At 48.9% G+C, this 19,563-nt stretch overlaps 1 protein-coding gene across 1 annotated transcript in view; it reads right to left on the bottom strand.

The window, feature by feature from the left end:
- The window catches only part of PRKG1 (protein kinase cGMP-dependent 1), a 529,166-nt gene extending 517,530 nt beyond the window's left edge, over positions 1 to 11,636 (bottom strand). The window contains exon 1 of the mRNA XM_054205353.1: positions 11,214 to 11,636. Coding sequence (XP_054061328.1) covers positions 11,214 to 11,479 — 266 coding nt within the window. The 5' untranslated portion in view covers positions 11,480 to 11,636. The remainder of the gene's footprint in view (positions 1 to 11,213) is intronic.
- Positions 11,637 to 19,563: the final 7,927 nt, after the last annotated feature.

Here is a 19,563-nt window from a genome sequence, read left to right as displayed (position 1 = left end):
ATGACTGCTACTTTCTTAATAAAAGACAATGGGACAATAACAAAAGGCAAAGAAAAAGGAAAATACATGGCCATTTGCTTGCTTTCAAATGCCCATTTTCTGGCCAGCCATCTTCACAGAAGTTCTCCTTTGGGTGTCACAATGCCTGGCTGCCCATGGCTTCCACTTGGGTCAGCAGAGCAAGGCTTTCAAGCTTTGTCTCTAGCCAAAAATGAGACTGATTTCAGCTCTGACTCACTGAGATAGCTCATTATTTTTCTAACCGGAGGCTGAGCCACACCAAGCGAGCAGCACCCCCACAATACAGGTGTACTGAGTTTGCTGAGTACTGAGCCTCTTACTGAAAAAGCCAAACTGCCATGCTTCCCTCGGCTCTAATTCCATTTCCTATTTAAAAAAAAAAAAAAAAAAAATCAAAACAAAACAAAAAACCCACTTCTCGTTGCCCTCTGATGATCATCTAAAAACGGCCAAGCTGTCATCTGCAACAATGTGTAAATACCGCTCTTCATCCACCTCCTTGGTCCTTCTCTATGACACTGGTGGAGCTCCCAGTGGCAGAGGCTCCTGCACTGCAAGGTTTAAAAGAGCCCACAGCAAGGTGAAGCATCCCAGTGCCCACTCCACACTGGAGACAGGAAGCCTGTAGATACAGCCCATGCTGAAAGCACTCCAGGTTACCCCAAACCAGCATCTTCTCCCTTCGTTGCAGTAAAGCAGCCCAGATTTTGCACACAGAGATGAAGCTGTTGGACTGAAATGCCCAGGTTGCTTCTGCTTTCTTCATACTTGGATGGTCCCCGGTATGGACAACTTCAGGGCTGCACCAGGGAACGCTTTCATTAAATGAATGTGGATGGGTTGGAGACATCCCACATTTCTGGATGCCAAGGTACGGTTCATCAAGGAGAGCTCATCCCACTTGCCCATGCTTATCACCTTCCACCCGTGTTACACACATTTAACAAATCACCTCATTTTTCTTAATTTTCATGTGGCCAGGCCATATGAGCACTCGGGGTGTCCGGGCAGGGAAACTGAGGCAGAGGGGGGTGCTGCAACCCACCTTCCACAGCATCCTTGATGTGGTCAGCACAGCCTCACGTGGTGCTGTTGTGATGGGGAGAGGAACAACATACCCAACACCACCCAGGTGTGAGACCTGACTTTGAGGTAAGGCAAGACAAGGAAATCCCCTTAAATAATAAAATCCTCACTCTAATCTTCAATGACATGCTTGATGCCTTGAGCACGCATTGTATTAGTCACCCAGGAGCTCTGCCATGTTCTTTATCTGCAGTTTTCTTCTCACAGTCATCTTCTCAGACACCACTGCCCTCCAGTGATAAGTGCTGGGAGATGAAAAGCAAAAATGCCTCGGAGTACCCTTGGAGACACGGAATTGTTGTTGCCAACATTTTCCCCTGTGTCTGCCAGACTAACGCAACTTCCCAGTTATTTTACCAAAAATACCCTCTGCCACGCTGCAGCCTGCGTTTCCTTCTGCCCGTGACTGCAGTAACGATCCCAACCCCGCTGGGAGCCGCTTCCCTCCGGCTGCAAAAATTAAAGGCTTTCTTGCCACCGAGCCGTACTAAAAGGCCGTCACAGCCCCCAAGTGCCAGGCACATTCCTGTAGACAGGGGACAAAACTGCCTTCTAATGACTGCAGTGGAATTTTGTAAAGCGGAGTTACCCGGCCAAGCCTCTCGAGAGCTGTTTGCTCCTTCGCAGCTTTTCACAGGGCCGCTGTTCCAAATTACTTTGGATCTAACTTTTCCGTGCTTGCTGTATTTCCACAAGAGTCTTCCCAGTGCACAGATTTCTTTCCTTTCAGCTTTCAAGAAAACCACGGACTTGAGCAAGTCCGTGGCCTCACCGGCCTCATCCTAAGCCTAATATCTCTCCTCGCATCTTTCTCTGCGCCATAGTGGCTTCTGACATGCCTTCAAACCATTAAGAACAGCCCAGCTGGAAGCCACCCTTCAGGATCCATTTCTTAAGGGACCCCTTCCCGCTACACCCGCTGCTTCCAGTTATTAAAGTTGCGTTTTGGCTTAACAGTTATGCCAAAGACATCTACCGTACACCCAAATTTTGGCACGTGCGTCAAGCCACTCCGAGGATTTGGGCACATTTGTTTGGGATCTCAGCACATCAGTTGCTTGAGAAATTATCCCCAGTTATCCTCCCCCCTTTCACGCACAGCGGGGTAAATAATGGGGAGCATGGCCAATCCTCAGCATACAAAGCATTAAAGAGTTTAAAGAAATTAAATACCAACAATATTGCACACAGACACACAAACAGAACGTGGAATTACAAGATTTAGGACCTGATCCCTTATTACAAACAACTCAACAGAATTTATTTTCGTTTCAAACGGAATTCATGCACCGATTGGTCATTTAAAATCCTGGTGGTGGTTTTTATCTTGGAGGATTTTACAGAAACTGCCAGCAAAGAGCAAAATGCAAATGGCAATAACTCAAAATTCCCATCCGGTTGCGCTCACTGGGATAAATCACAGCCCCACACTGTACTCCATTACTGCAAACCGTGCGCCAGAAAACCCAAATATTAAGATAGTGATGTCCTGAACCTGTTCCCACTTGCACAGTTACCTTCTGGGCCTTTTATGTTAATTAATACTTTGTTTTCTACCAATGCCCCTATATGTTGGTTGAATGTTACAGTCACGCTGTCAGCCTGTAGTTAATTCACTGTCACAAGGATGTCGCAGATGTATGGTTTTACCCCATTCTACGTACCAATAAGTCTCCAAACTACAAATGCACCAAGTAAAACCAATGCCAAAGGAGCACAAAATAAAACCGATTTGAGTCAAACGGGAGGCAAAACTTTTTTTTACTCTTAGTTGTATCTTCAGCTTGTATTTTTCTACCTTCTCTAACCCAAATCGTACAGCACCGCAGGTCAGGAAGACTTTAATGTCACTTTTGCCTGTTGCTGTACTAGGGTGTGCCATCCGTAACACGCCTCTATTAAAGCTTCACTTGATATATTCTCCCCATAAAATGCAGAAAGGTTCCCAAGCCCTAGAGAGAGCAGGCAGTCCTGCTCCAGTGTGTATAACAGGACGCGATGCTCCTTACATCTTTAACGGACGATTTTAATGGACCCTCGCTCTGTCAGAGATACAGCTGCCTCTCTCGGGAGGGGAAATGCAACACGAAGCTGCTTCACCACGTCCTTCACGGCTCATCGTCTTTCAGGAACGCCATCGGCCGTATTTTAGGACTAGATGTGATTTCCTGTTCTAATTGACATTTAACGAAATGAAAAGTTATACCTGCTCTGTTGCACTGGCATCTAATGCGTTGGAGTGCAGTGCAAAACACCCCCCCAAAACCAACGGGTGTCTGTATCAGCTACGTTCAACAGCAGAGAGGGATTCAAACGAGCGGTCTTATTTAGCCTGACGCGGTTCAAATCCATTCATTTGTGCTACAGCAAAACGTTTTTCCCTTGACACAAGTTTTCAGGGATTAATTCAAACTTCTGCCTGAGAAGAGAGGAAGCCATTTGATAATGAAGCAGACCTCATTAATCTAACCGTCCATCAAGCAGCTGAAGGTGGTGGAGGCAGCAGACCTACATGTCACTCGAGCCTGTGCTGAATCCAGGATTGTCCCTCCCTGGTTGACCCTCTTGCCACGAGGTCTGGGTACAGCCACTGCCACCTTCCTGGCAGATCTGATCTCAAAGAGCTCATCACTCAGGAGCACAAAGCCACCAGCATCTCAGAAACCCCAGAAAGATTTCTTTTGGAGCTTCGCTGGTCCGCTCCCAGCATGGCCAGCACCGCAGCTGCAGCGGGTTGCTCAGGGCCACGTCCAGGCGAGTCGGGGCAGTCCCTGAGGATGGAGAGCCCACAAGCATCAGCGGGACAGATTTAGGCACCGACTCACGAAGTCCTTTTCTTACTCGGGTACGTGACCACCACCTGCGCTTTCCACCTCTCAAGAGGACACAGCCAAGAGATTTGGTGGCGCTACTGGAGAGGTTGTTCCCCCTCTCTCATAGTATTTTCCACAAAGCTTGGGCTTTGCCCCACATGTGAATTTGATCCGAAAATACAAGCATCGCCATTTGTGCCTGCCGATCCCGCCGGTTGGGTCCAGAGCATCCCAGCTCCTGCAACCGCACACGCGGTCTGGAGCTCAGCTTCCCTCCGTCTGGCTTTTTTAGTATCTCCTTCGTGTGCACATGCCTCACGTGCGACTACAGGGTTTTATTACTAATGGAACAAATACACTCAAAGAACATCCATGAGCAAAATGTAGAAAAGCCCTATAAAAAAAACCAGAAAAGCAGTCCTCATCTTTTCCAGCCAGGAGGTCACAGCGGAGGGTAAAGCTCTCTAAGAAGCCCCTTGCCAAGCTATTAGATATTTTCCAGGATCTGCATCAACTCTGCAGGCAACCAAGTGGATATCTTGGGAAGGGGTTTTTCCCCCTGAAGTTTCTCATTAGTAAAGCTGCACAGAGGGACTCGCAGTCTTATTTTAGTCCTTTCTATCTTATTTTACTTCAATACACTTCACCGCCTGGGGGATTTTTGCTCGAGAATTACCTTTTCCATGGTACAGTTCTGACAAAAAAAAAATGACACTTGCTGTGACTAAAAAGCAGCCAAATAGAGAGCGACTGTGGCCAAGCAGTTTACAATACCATATATGCCCACGTCTACATGCTGCTTTTAAAAATGCAGCGGCAACAGAGACACACAACCCTTTTCCTTCTCCAAACCAAGCAATGTCCACAAGCTGCTGCGGAAAAATAACGCGTTTGCTAGATCTCATCTCCCTTTTATATTTTTGCAAAACGAACTCGCATCAAAGAATCCGAGAGAGGAAAGCAGTTTATTGTGACCTCGGCCTGGGAGCGCAGCTATAGGTTTAAAACTTATATATGTAATCACATTTTCAGGGATTCGTAACCGAAGCAGGCAAGCTCCGGGCGGGCGGAAGGTGGGTTACACGGTAATCTGGCAGCTGCCTGAAAATCTCTCTGCCGATGGTTCAGTCCCCCCAAGGGAGGCACCAAAAGCCTCATGACTTGAGGCATTTAAAAATAGGCAGAAGGAAGAATTTGCGATGACGCCGCTGGGAACGGCTCTGAGTCAGCCAGGGCCCGATCCTGCCCCTGGGGACCACGCCGTCACCCCCCCCCCCCCCCGCACAGCACGGTGTCGGTACGAGGGTGCTGAGACCCAGCGGGTGACGCACCGACCCTTAGCCATGATGCCGTCAGGCTTGGGACGTCGCGTCACCGTGTCATAGGCTTCCCTCAGTGCAAAACCGAGCAATAAATAGTGACACCATCTCAAGTTTTCATTAAAAACCACCTGGAAAATTTTTCTGCCATCTTGGTTGTCCTTTTTCACGAGAGATCATATAAAATAATCTACTTTTTTTTTTTATTTTATATATAGCTCAATATACATTTGATATTATTTTGGCAGGAGGTGGAAGGCAATGCACAATTTAGCTGCTTTTGATGCGCTGTCGTAGAGGTGACGCCATTCTGCTCGTGACAAAGCGCCAAACTGATAGGATGGAAAAGGCAGCGTCAGTCACCAGGGCTGCTGGTGACAGACAGCCAGACAGACGCCAAGCCCGTACCCGGCAGAGAGGTGCCATCCGATGCCCTTGGGGAGCGCGATTTCCCCACTCTGCGGCTCGCTTTTCAGGTCTCCCGTGAGCCGAAGGGAAGCAATGCCCAGGGGGAGGGGGAGCGGTAACTTCAGCCCATTAAAAATGAAAAGAAGGGAAATGGTTTCGATTGATTAACCATAAACGTTTGCTTCTCTCTCTCTCTCTCTCTGTAAAACCCTTCCGCTTATTTTACTGACCTTGCATCTCTCGAGGGATCTGATGACCCGTGCTGTACCTCTTCTTACGGCATGCAGCAACCCGCTTGTCGCCAAACTTCACTCGATATCCTTCACCGCTTCGTGCCACGGACTAAGTTGCTCCATCCAAATAATTAGAGAGGAGATTGACCAAACAAAGAGTCCGGCTCCCATTTCACTCCCTCCCTTTGCAATGTTTTCCGGCTATCCTCAAGTTAAATAACACCTGGTCAAACTTCCCTCCTTTGTATTTTCCTCTCTCTTTGGGCCAGGGATGGGCACTGACAGTACAAGCAACGAAAGCAGCACTAATTCTTCCTATGCTGGTATTATTTAATCTGATAAAATCCTTACGATCTTCACCGTCAATCACCCAGGGATGAAGCATCCAAGGAATGTGCTGTCACAGCACACTGGGAGCAGATCGGTGATGGGTAAATGAGGGAAGAGAGGCGTTTTTAGGGTAGTAATTAATGTCAAAATTACTGCTGTCCCCTGTACCCTTTGGAAAGTGATGCCGATTCTTACAGAGATATTGCCAAAGAGAAATAGCAGACACAGAGAGAACTCATAGATAGCAAAAACCACCTGTTTAAACTATTTAAGCATAGCTGCTTAGCAGCATAAAATATTAGACGATCTTTGGTCCCAAATGGTCCCTTTCTTTAGCTTAAAGGCTCTCCTTAACGCAACTGAAGCATTACCCCTTTGCAGCAGGTTATGCGTTTGTCCCCGATAGTCAAAAAATAAGACAAATGCTCATTTTCCAGCCTCCCGAGGCCTCGAGGGACAGTGGTTACAGGTACCGGGGAAGCAGTTGGGTTGTTTTTCACATGGAGGCCAAATGCAGGATCGATATTGCTTTAGCGGCTGGCAGATGATGAGATCATGTCTAAATTAACGCAACTCAGCCGCCCGGCGGGGAGCCGAGTTCCCAGAAAGAAGGCTGGGGGAGGAAGGGCACAGCCCCGGCCGCCCTAGGGAGGGAGGAACTCTCTCTTGCCGAGCTCGGGGTGGTTGGAGGATGGGTGAAGCCATCAACAGACCAGATCCAGGGGCGGTGGAGACAGCTACAGCGGACGAACTGTAAGCCAAAACTGTGTTAAGGGGGACGGAGAAGCAATGGAGAAACACAGGGTTGTGCAGGAGGTGCTTTTGCTTTAGGCTGGAGCAACCCAAGCAGCCTAGTCCAGCTTTGAAGATGACCTTGCCTTACGTTTTGGACTAGAGACCTCCCACGTTGCCCAATTTTTTACCCTCTGCGTGGTCAGTCCTGGCCTGAGCAGCACCCGAAGCTGAAACCACAATATACCCCAATACTGCACCTTAAACATTAGAACCCACTGCCATCTTGTGGCAAATGCTTCCCAAAAAGAAAGTAAAAGAGGGGAAAACCCTTTAAAAAGTTGCAGACAAGGTTAGCTGGTATAGCAAGCAAGGATGGGCAAGGAATTGGGAGCAGGGTTATGAAACTCGTTGCTTCGCTTGAAAAATGATGCTGAGACAGAATCTATAGCACCGTGCCAGAGCCAAATTAATGCGGAAAAAACAGAGACAGGATGACCCAAACCAAATTTGCAAAGTTGAGGATATGATCGCACGCATAAAGTATAGTTCCCTGTACAGCCATGACTACCTTTTGGTCGTGGCTCTGGCACATCAATACCAGCAAAGATTTAGTTGCTGTTTCAAAAAGTTTAACAGTTTTCAAAGTAATTTAGCATCGCTTTGGTTTGAATAAGGCTTGTCGACCCCAATAAGGAGGATTAAGCTGGAATTAGATGCTGCACCTCTGAATGAAAGAGCGCAGCTGCTGGAATTTGCCGAGAAGATGATTTAAAAGATGGGGATTATGGCTCACGTCGATCATTCACGTAGCATGAAGCATCTTCAGATGCTGAAAACCCACAGATTAGCACCCCTTGGGTTTTCAAAAAGCACCTCACTGCAGGAACGAGGCCGTTTCGAAAATCCCCCCAGTCCTTATCCGGCTGTTAGTCCTAGCCAAGTGCTCCGAGTGCACCTCGGCATTTACTTTTTGCATCGTTTATCATTTCCAGCGCTCGCCCCGTGGCAAAGCCTTTGCTTAGCAACTGGGGATCGCTTCCTTGGAACCGCTTTCCAAGGCATCAGCAAAGTGCCTCGATTGCTGTATCATCCAGCCACGCCGCGGATGGCTTTTAATGTGCTAGGAAAAAAACACCTACAAATGGTTTTTCCTTCATTATATCGCACTAAGCAACTGCCAGCTGCTGTATCAGACGGCATCGAATCCGTCCATGATCCAAAACACTTACCAGGTTTAGGTACGAGTGAATAAAAAACTCACTGAGCAAACATAAATTAATGAATCATTTACGAGAAGCACGTCTCTTTCCTCAACACGAAGCAGGAACTGATCAAGAAAATGACAGGGAAGAATCATATTTTGAAAAACAGACATAGAAAGCGGTGGTGTCTTCGCTATTTGGAAAGAAAGTTTGATTTATATCAGAATTAGCTCCATACACCTGATCATCTACGCAGAAATGCTTTCTTCCATTAAAACCCCTGCAACTTAAATCATTGGAAGGAATAACAGCATAAAAACGTACTTCCAGACAAAAGATAACGGGTCTTCAATAACTTTCGGTTTTCACAGCCCTTTATTTGGATCTTTGCAAGTCTTTACAACTCTGACCCTGCTACACTTACAGGGATGGGTTACAAGAGGCACAACATATTGCGGGAGACAAACTCTATTTACTGCTTTCAGATGGGATTTAACTACTTTTTGAGTTTCTATCATCCTGTTTACTCATTTCAACTTCTTGAGAGTTTTAAATGTCGGTGTACAGTACAGACAATACATAAAATTTACACTGTTGATAGATACATCTTCGTCTGTCTTCAGAGATGAAAAAGCATCTGAAGGTCGATCCCAGACCCCGATAAAAACATTTCTACCGGCATTAATTTGAAATCAATGCACAAAACAGATGGGTCTAAACATCATATTGGGGGCTTTATGGCGTGGAAGTTGTCTCTGGGTTTTAGAAAAGAGGTATTACCCGTCTCCAACCTCTCAGGGACCTGAAGGCTCGTGGGACGCCCAGTTTAGATGATGCTATCAGCTGCTGTCGCTAAAACACAGGCAGGAGACTGTTATAGGTCTGTAAGTTAGCCCCATAAATAAATTAGCCAAAATGCTGTCAGCAGTTTTTAGAGGAGAAAGCCAGAGAAACCCACAGAGACATTAAAGGGAGCTGGCACCAGCCAGACCCACTTACACCTCCGGTCGGCATCGAAAACTGGGAAACATCGTCATCCTCTTGGCAGAGACAAACTGCAGTGAAGCCCTTTACCCCCGGCACCCAGGAGCCATAGCAGCAACCTGGAACCACATCAACGGGCCAGACACCACCCGCGAAAACACGCATTTATTGAACCCACTGGTGGGTATTAATTTGGGGGGCAATAAAAGAAAAAAGGGCAGGTTGCAGCATGTTCGGTGCACTGTGCAGCTGCCCATCACTCTTCCAGCAATGAGATGGGAGAAGAATTAAGCAGACCCTAATTAAAAACCCAGAGCAATCCCAAACTGGCTTGGCTACCATCGTCATGGCTACCATGAGCCAGGCCAAGGTATGGGAAGATGCCGGGGGGGATGAAGTGCCAGCCTGGAAGGTGATGGGAAATGCCTGCGGGCCTCACTGAGAGTTTTTCCTGCACACTGAAACAACATTTCTGGGTGACGGGAACAACCTAGGACGGGGCAAACGCCCTTCACAACATCACATGGATGCAGAGTTTTCTGGCACTGGCCCGCCAGCCCAAACTGGGAACAGCAGAGGGGAGTCTCAGGGGAGGATTAAACCTCTCTGGAGCCCTGTGTGGGTTTAATACCTCCTAAATGAGTTATTAAATACAGGTGGGCATTGAGGTCTCTGCCGATACCACAGGTGCTGGGTCACTGTCACCTTCCCCTGTGGCTGTTGAGGCTCAGAATGATCCCAGCCTTCAAAAAAAAGCAACAGCCCACGAAAAAAGTTAGACACAGCCTCCGCTTCAGGCAGGGGGCGCGAAGGGATGTGTTAACCTGGGGAAGGACAAACTGACACATTCCGCTTGTGTGACCGGTGGTCACACACCCCCCTGAGCGTAGCGGTTTGTTTTATTAAACCACCCCATACAGTCAGCAAAAAAGAATAATTAAAAAAAAAAAACTAAAGCCAAGTGCTCCTCGTTTATCTTTAAATGAGTAATAGTCTTGTTAAAGAAGGTCAAGTGAATAGCTGCAGAGGAAAGGGCAGGAGTTTGGTCTAGGTGATGGCAAGGTACATTTTGTGAGGAGACAGAGAAGAGCGCTGCAGATCCGCGCTCAAATACACTCAGCTACAAGAAATACCGTCGGGAATGATTTTGCTGGAATAAATTGCCATAGACAGAAAAAATTAGACCGTCTGTGGCTCGGCGAGCCCCGGTGAGAGCTTCTGCCGAGCGGTGGGTGACACTGGGTCCCGTGCGCCACAGTTGCACAGAACTCGCGCGCTCCCACAAGCATCTTCCCCATCCCACTCCAAATCCCCCGGGGAGCCGGAGCAGCGCCGCGCTCCCCCCTTTTCACACGCTGTATTAAACCAAGAGAGCCACGCAACTGAAACTCCCAGAGCCCCCAGGGTGAGGGATGAAGACCCAAAGCCCCCCCGCCTCAACGAGAAACAACCCTTCCCGTGGGTACCCGACACCGGCGCAGAGGGGTAACCGGAGACAAAGCCCACGGGTAGCGGAGCGTGGGCTGTAGTTTTTGGGGAACGCGTTGGGAGGATGGGGTCGGGAAAGGGGAGCCGGGGAAAGGGGGGCAGCACCTGCCCCAGGGATATGGGGGGTGAGGGGGCGGGCGAGGGGGACGCTGCCCGCCCAGGGCCGGCTCTCGGGCAGCGGCCAAACAACTTCCCGGCCCCGCCGCAAACTTTTCCCAGCGCCGGGGAGGCACCGCCGCCTCCCGCCCCGCCGGGTCCTCCCAGCCCGGCCCCCCGCCTCCCTCCCGGCCGAGCATCCCCCTGGGGAACCGGAGCGGAGCCGCGGTGGGGAAGGAGGAGAAGGCGGGGGAGGGGGGGGCCGGTAATGGGTTATCCGATCCCCCGCAGGGCTCCCTCCCGGCGGCTGAAAGCCCCTAATGCGCCCGGCGCTTCCTCCCACCCCCCCCGGGCACGATCGATGCCGCTTCTCCGGGGACGCGAGACGGGGGGGGGGATGCGGTGTCCCGCCGCCTCCCTCCCTCCCTCCGGCCACCCCACTCGGGAAGGGGGGTTGTGTGTGTGGTGTGCGGGGGGGTGGCGGGTGCCCGTCCCTACCTCTCGGCCTTGGTGAACTTGCGGAAAGCCTGGCGGAGGTCGTGGAAGGAGCGGTAGGTCTGCGGCTCGGCCGAGATGCCCTGCGCCCGGGTGGTGCGGGGCCCGATGTGCGGGCTGGGGGCCGGCAGCACCGACTGGCATTTGTGCAGCCGCCGGCGCAGCTCCTGGATCTCCTCGTCCTTCTCTCCCAAGCGCCGCTCCAGCTCCTTGATCCGCTCTTCCTTCAGCAGCAGCAGCTTGGTGAAGTCCCCTTCCAGCTCGGTCATTTTTGGGGGTGGTCTCACACCCCACCCCCCTCCCTCCCCCGGCGCTAATGCCGAGCCTGTCCCGGGCCGGGACGGGCAGCTCTCATCGAGGAACCGCTGGAAGCGGCTGAATCCGCTCCTCAGGAGAAGGGAGAGGGGCGGGGGGGCGGCTCCTGCCCGCCCCGGGTCAGGGCAGCGGCCCCGGCATCCCCGAACGCTGCCCTGCGCTCCGCCGGCGTGCGGGAAACCAGGGGGAAAAGGGAGAAATAGCCCCCCAGCCAAAAAAAAAAAAAAAAAAGAAAAAAAAAAAAAAGCAAAAAAACCGCAAAACAAACAGAAAGAAAGAAGGGAAAAGGGGAGGGGGAAAAAAAAAGACAAGAAAAGGGGAAAGAGCTTTTGTGCCACTCTGCGAGGCTGGGATCCTGGAAATAGCAACAATTACCATGTGATCGGAGGGTGACGCAGCTCCTTGTAACTGGAGCCGAAGACTTGGGATTCAAACAAGAGCACTTCATAAATATTAAATTGCCTTCTGCTAATGAGCCACGTGGAGCCGCCCCCCGCTCCGCCCCGCCCCGCCCGGCCCTCCCCTCCCTCCCGGGAGCTCAGCATCCCACACCCCGCCGCTGCCCTCCCCCGCATCGCCCCCCTCCTCGGCACCCCCGTCCCCCTCCGGGTACCCCTATCCCCGGAGCACCCTACGTGCCTCCCCGCATCCCTCCCGGCCAGGACAACCCGTGTACCTCCCTGCTGGGGCACCCCACTTCCCACCCCTCTTGGGCACCTGCTCCCCTCCCCATCAAGGACTCCGCATCCCTTCCCCCCAGGGTTCCCCGCCCTCCTCCAGGTGCCCCACATCCCTGCCCTCCCGGTCACCCCACCCACCCCCATCACCCTGTGAGGCACCCAGCTTCCCACCCACCAGGTACCCCTCATCCCAGCCTGCGCCCCTCACCAGGCACAGACCTGGTGGCACCTGGTCCCCTGGGGGGGACACATGCAGGCTGTGGAGGGCAGGCAGCCTGAGTGCTGGCCAGCAGCTCTAAGGAGGCAGGAACTCACCCTTCCTGGACTTATTTGGAAGAGCCCATCACGCACATGAATTTTTAATGCCGGCTGGCAAAGGGCACCATCGATTCCCCTATCACATTCCCCTCCCCAACTACCCTTGCTTCCAGGAAGGAGGGCAGGAGCCCCTTACTGCAAGCAAAAAGAGGGGGCTGTCCCAGCCCCACAGCCAGGCCTTGGTCCCAAAAGGAGCCCACGAACCCCTCAGGGTCCACATTCCAACCTGGAGCAGCCATGGGGCCTTGTCCCCTGGCTTTGGGGCTCGCAGGCTAGCACAGGGCAAAGCATCTGAGCTTGGCTTAGAGGACAAGGCTGTATCAAAGGAGTCTTTAATTAAGGTGGAAAAGTCAATTAGCAGCCTCTCTTTTAATGAGTTGGAGGTGGTGGGGTGTTTTTGCACACTTGTATCTGTCCCTCCAGCCTTTCACGTGTGGTTGGAAGCATCCGGGGTCGGGGCTGCTCCTGGTTACCAAGGGCTCAGGCAGAGCTGAGGGGGGCAAGCACTGGGGTGGGGGAAAAAATTAAAAAATATTAATAATAATGGCATTTTGCTTTATTGAAAGGCGAAGAGCGCCATCTCGTGTAGGAAATGATCGTGTAGCTCGGGGCAGAGATGCACAGGCAGACAGACGGACCATCCACACGCTGCTTGGGAAGAGAAGGTGTGATGCTGGGGAGGGACAGTGGAAGCTCGGCCAGATGCTGATGCTGATGCTCAGCACCTTCATGATATATTTCCCTGTTTAAAAAAAAATCTTATTTCTTAAAAAAAACACTTCATTTAGGAAAACAGGAGCACCGTCCCTGCAATCCTCCTGTGAAAATAATTGTTGCTGGGGAACTAGAGAAAGAAATACACCAGAAAATACATAATTTACTTATAAAACACATAAGCAGTCAAGATTTCACCAGTGTCAAACCAGGCTTTTCAGAGTTATATTTTAACTGCTCATTATTCATATTCAAAGACTGCCTGTAAGCTTTGGCCTCCACACAGGGAAAAAAGGAAGCGGGATAAATACTGAAATAACGACAATTTAAAGAGAGATGCTAACCAAGGAACTCACCAGTGCTTCATACCAGATTAGTGTACAGTCATAACACGGGTTTAATTTGAGGTGGATGTAGTCCTCAGTCCCCAGGAACATCAAGATGACCTGCATGGGACAGCAGGACGCAGGGTGTTGGGTGCACGTTGTGGGGAAGGACCCTCCCGTGTTCCCTGGTGGTGCTAAAAGCCCCGATCCCCAAAGTACGGGACTCCCAGAGAATTTCTGCACCTAACAACTTCAGAAGTAACTTCTCACTTCCATAAACGCCAAGACACGCTTCAATAATTGCCAAGACCAACGTGGAGGCATGGCCAGAAAACCAGTAGAATACCTGTAAATAAACCAAACCCCAAATGTACTTGTCTTGAGTATATTTGGAGAGCAAGGAGAGGGGTTTAGCACTCGTATTGGCCATGCTGCTGCCATTCCACAACCCTCTTTCTTCCCTGACCGAGGAAAGCAGGAGGAGGGCAACACACCAGCATGGGACTTCCAACAAGCAGAAGCCACAAGACTACTCCCAAATGTAATGTTTGCATTTTTTTGTCCTACAACGATCACATGTGCATCAGAAGAAGGATGCAACTTTCCCCAAAGAGATTTTTAAAAGCCAGCTAAGCACTCTTTTTTTTTTTTTTTTTTTTAAAATCGGAACCGTGCAATTCCGTGTTTCCCAGTAACAACACTTTTGGGTTTGAGCCATTTCGCAGCCCTAAGGGACAGCAGCGCAAAGAGAAAACTCCAAGCATACTGTCAGTTAAGTATAATTATATATTTACTGTGAATTAAAACAACAGCTCAGATCTTGTCATCGCCACCCTGCACTGACAGGCTCTCCTGTCTTCACCGCTACGTTTACTGGACCCCAAGTACAGACACTGACATCATTCTCTTTTGGTAGATGGAGTTTTAACTTAAAAGAAATAAAATCTCTGGAGCGGAGGACAGCGGAAGCAGATCCCAACCTGCCTTCTCGCCCATGCAACCTCAGTTTTAACTATATGAGTAGTCCAGCATGTGATTATTATTAATAACCCATCTGGCTTTGGTTGCTTGGGAGTCACAGAAGGGAAAACACATTCAGTCATCTACTTTGGATCTAGATTAAGGGATATATATATATATATATATATAAAAATACGTATGCACCACTAAGAACAGACACTGAAGTGAATCCGAGAGCTTACTGACAGCCACAGCAAGTCACTGAGGAGCGTTACCAATTTTATAACCAGCAACTGCTGCAGCTTCAAGGTCAGCTCCCGGGGCAGCCCAAATAAGAGCTACCCACAAAGCGAGCGGTTCGCAAAGCCGGTGAAATCGCAGCCCACCCTCGGTCCCTGCACCAAGCCGAATCACCCTCGGCATCCATCAACCCTTCCAGGAGCACGCCTGGTGTGGTATCTGGATTCAGCCTAAAGCAACTGTGGTTTTATCCAAAGGCGATACATCTTTATCCAAAGATCCAAACGTCTTTCGAAAAGCACGGAGATAAAAACACAGCCTGCAACGAAGCAACAGCAAGAAGAATTGAGGTGCTGAGTAGGGCCAGACATCTTAATTGGCTTCGACCCTCTTAAGTCCTCCAGACATCCCGTATACATATGAAAAAACAGGCAGGGAGCAAGGCAGCTCCTAACTGGAAACCCTTCAGGGCAGCGGGTTTGGAGCAGTGCATCCAGCGACCTTGCAGCAACGAGAGGATTCAACGTTATCCCATCTTCTTCCTGGGAGGTGGGAAGGGGAGAAAGGTTACGCGCCTGCCCCACCTCTCCTGCAAATTCACTAGGCAGCTGCAGAAAATGACAACGCAGCCAGTCCCATTTATCCTGGGTTGTCCCATTCATCCTGGATAGCCCCCCGGTGTTACTATTTTGCTTTTAAGATGGGGACAGTTGCAGCTATTGCCGGCTGGGGCAGAAACTGGTTGTAGCCCAGGTAGCTCCTGTAAGAGCTAGCAAAGAGTTTTACAGCCACCTAATTATTCGCACCTTTTATTAGCACTTTTTTTAAAATGCAACTTTTGAGTCTGAGCGGTGGTACCCCCCGAGGGATTATAGTTTACCCAAGGAAAGGACATGATACCACCGACAAGAGAAAGGGCAACGTTTTGCCAGATACGATGGTCCCAGAGCATCCTGAAGGAGCGAGTCCCTCCATTCCCATGACTAACTCCCGGCTGTGGGTGAACATCTACAGCCACAACTTTTCCACCTACAAAGGAGGCAAAATGCAATATGCTGCTGGAAGTAATCCTGTCAGTTTCGGCCAGCCCTGCCAGAGCTTGTTTTCTTGGCTCCCAGTGGCATTGCTGTTATGAAGCACTATAGAAAACCGTTTACAGACAGTAGATATGCAAAATGTGCCAGCTATCGAACTCAGGAAGAATCAGTGCCTTCATTTCTCATTCAAGCTCCTTCTAACAAAGGCAGATCACTTTGCAAGCCCAAAGCACGCAGACATTACTCAGAGTGGGGCCGTAATTATCCCACTGGAAGCTGTGCCAGCTATCCCTTAGTGTAACTTTAACAGAGTATCAAAGGTGATGCTGGATTTTTATAAAATCAATACCCTGGCTTTTATTCTGCCTGTACAGCCCCCACCCCCCTTCCTCTTTTAAACTTGCTTTTGCAAGTGAAGAGACTCTGCAGCAACAGAGTGGACTTGAGGTCACAGTGCTGTGCGCTTTGGAGGAGCCACAGGATGTCAGTAATCCCCTCCATGTTAAAAAAGTAGATTAAAAGAATTAAAAAAAAAACTAAATCGGTATTTGTGATCTGTTTAAATAGTGACAAAAGTCTAAACGTAGTTAACAGGTCCTCCCCCTCCCACCCCTTAACATCAGCTAAAGTTTTGTGGCAGCTTCCTGAGGGATGCAGCTGCCTTAGGGACCAGATAACACAGATGGAGCACTAGGTAGGACTTTCCGACATTTAGAGGGGCTTACACTTACGTTTATAGAAGGACAGCATTTTACACTTACGTTTATAGAAGGACAGCATTAATAAAGGCAGTGATTAAAAAAAAAAGCCATCAAAGGCATTTTTTTTTTTTTTTAAAGTGCAGCAGATATTTCATATATGTCGATCTAGAGGGTCCCTCTTCAGACGCGTGGCTGCAGTGCAAGAGAAGATGCGGCCACATGTCCCATGGGACACGGTACGCCAGGTATCAGGTGTGACACCGGTGGTCCTCACTGGCCATTAATCACATCATCGCAGCATCTCCCAGCCCTGCCTTGTTCATGTTCTCCCTTCACCTTTCAGCTTTATTTAGCAAATCATCCCTTGGGAATAGGTGTGGTGCCAAAAGCAGGGTGGTACCAGATCAAGTGCTAATTGAATTTGGATGGAGCCCAGGCACTCTCTGCCTTCTTCCAGGTTTTTCCTTTTTAATCGTTTTCCTTATCATACACAAGATAACTTGCTATGGGAGGGCATTTTAAGATTACAAAGAGGAAGGATTAATTTTGTGCAGCTTCCATCTTCAGTGAGCGTCATTTCAGTCTCTGTTTCACTGGGTAATTAAAATAAAATTAAAAATAAACTATGTCACCTCCTCAGTGTCTAAATTACTAACAGCTATAAGACCCATTTGGGTACCACCCCCAAATGGGAAGTAGAAAGCATCCAAACACATTTTTCTTTGCATGGGGAAATGGAAGAAAAAAAAAAAAGAGAGATATTTATGTTTAAAATTCAGCCTCCCCAGTCCCCTGGCAGCTGAACGGTACGGAGCAGCCTGCATGCTAAGCTCCTTGCAGAGCTTCTTACAGTGTTCCTTGCTGCCTGACACCTTCAAAAAGCGCCTTCGAGTTGGCTTTGGGCAGCGAGCAGCGCGTGAGGATGTAAATGCCGCGTGGCTTACAGCCATAAGCCCTGCAGCTACTAAAGCGTGCAAGAAATACATTGCTCCTTTGGATCACAGGAAGCGCCTGGTGATGCCGCTCAGGCATTTCCATAGAACAGGATTGAATTTGTCCTCCCCCCCCGCCATTAATTACAACCCATCAAAACTTCCGGCAAAAGGACGTTACAGACACCCTGAGTTGAAGAACACTATCCTGATCACCGATATGTAGGATTTGGGCTTACAAAATTCCATTAGCTCACAGAAGTATAGTGGTATCCCACATAAAATATTTTTCTTGCAGTGATTCTTCTCCTCTTGCTTTTTGTCACATTTTCCCCACTGTTGCTAATGACTTATTGCTTTGCATGGAGTCCCATCGGCTTAGTTTCTTCTCGTATGAATAGAAATTAAAATCATCACCAGGACACCATGAGCAGGATGTCGTTTTCCTTAATTTAAGGAAAAACAGGGAGCCGAAAGTATTTATTTGGATACATCGGTATCGCCACATACGTGCTTTAATGGCCGCGCTCTCACCGCAACTGCTCAACAGCATCAGAGGATAGTGGGGGGGGAGGAAAAAAAAAAAAAAAAAAAAAAAGAAAAAGCCTCCAGCAACTCCAAGGATAGCAGGGATTTCATTCTAGTTTTATCCAGTCCGATCCCCCAGGCCCCGCATGGCTTTTGGCATGTTGTTATAAAAATGATATTAACTCTTCCCCTCCGTAGGCATTTGCGCGACTGCACGGGCTCTCAGCCACGCTCCCTTTCCTTCTGCAGGCAGCCGTGACGTACGGCCGGCTCGTTTCCCCCTCCTTCGCCGTCCCGCTGCAGCATTTCTGCCAGCATATAGACTGCAAGGAGCACTTTTCTTTTTAATATTGAGAGGGTAAAATACAAAACAAAAAAAGCCCAAAAAAACCCAACCCAAAAGTTAAACTGCACAAGCAAGACCTCTCGGGGCTACAAAAACCCAGCATCCAAATTTAGATGCTCTGAACGTCTACGCCCAAATTCCTGCTGTGGGATTATTTATTTATATTTTTTCCCCCCCTCTATGCTGTCCCAGAGGAGTTTCCCCTCTCTGCATTTGTGGTTTTTAAGGCTGTATCCTCACTGCCATTCCGCACGTGGTAACTTTCACAAAAAACGTTGAACGTGCAGAAAAAAATTAAAAGCTTTGTCACAACTTGATAAAAAGTAGTCACTTTCTGCCAGACTTGCATCCCTCCCTCACCTTTTAAACAGAAGATTGCCACGTAATAACTTCCTTTTTTTATCTTCTTCATCACTTGATCTTATTACACATTTAAGTGCAGGCTTTTCTGAACTAAGCATCTTTTCTGTAAAGCTTTTTAAAAATATAAAATTAAAAAAAAATTGTAAATTGATAATAAAAATCCCTTTACCTTTCAAGAAAGCTCATCCTCCAGAGCATTTCAGCTTTTCCCCAACCCTCACCTGGAATGGCAGCCTCTGAAATATCCCCCAATTTCTTCCAAGGCAGAAGGAAGAAATTGGATCAGTATGTCTCAGGAAAGCACTAAGAAGCTACGCACAGGAGGAGGAGCAAAGCCTGTTGAGGAACATTGTCCAACACATGTGCAAAACAGCACATTTATAACCCAAAACTTGGCAAAGCCAGAGCCAGCACAGACATTGGGGGGTTACCCCGTGGAGAGCGATGGAGAACAACATCAGGAGTTGTAGGAATTCAAGCCCGAGAATATACATTTGTCTACGATGAAACCCATCACAGCACTTTCTCATTCTTGCAAAACCACAGGAATCAAAGAGCCTTCATGACCACTTGCTTCTCTGTCCAAAAAATAATAATAATAATAAAAAAAAGTAATCCTCTGCAAAAGTGAGCTGCCATACTTGGTAGTTACATTTCCCCAGCACGAGCAGCATGGCCTGCGAATGGCATTATTGCTGTGAAATGGGGTTCTGACACATGGAAAATACTTAATGCCAAATATTAAATCCCAATGCCTCATTCTTCCAAGACAGACAGGAAAAGACACACGGACACAAAGTCAAGTTCTTGATGAAACGGCTGCTCTGAGATTCCTGATGGGAAACGACACAATTGATCAAAAGTCTCCTGGTTTCCCGCAACACGTTACCGTG

Source organism: Rissa tridactyla, chromosome 6 (genome assembly GCF_028500815.1).
Source record: "Rissa tridactyla isolate bRisTri1 chromosome 6, bRisTri1.patW.cur.20221130, whole genome shotgun sequence".
In the NCBI taxonomy this organism is placed as follows: Eukaryota; Metazoa; Chordata; class Aves; order Charadriiformes; family Laridae; genus Rissa; species Rissa tridactyla.
This window is presented reverse-complemented; position numbering and strand designations above follow the sequence as displayed.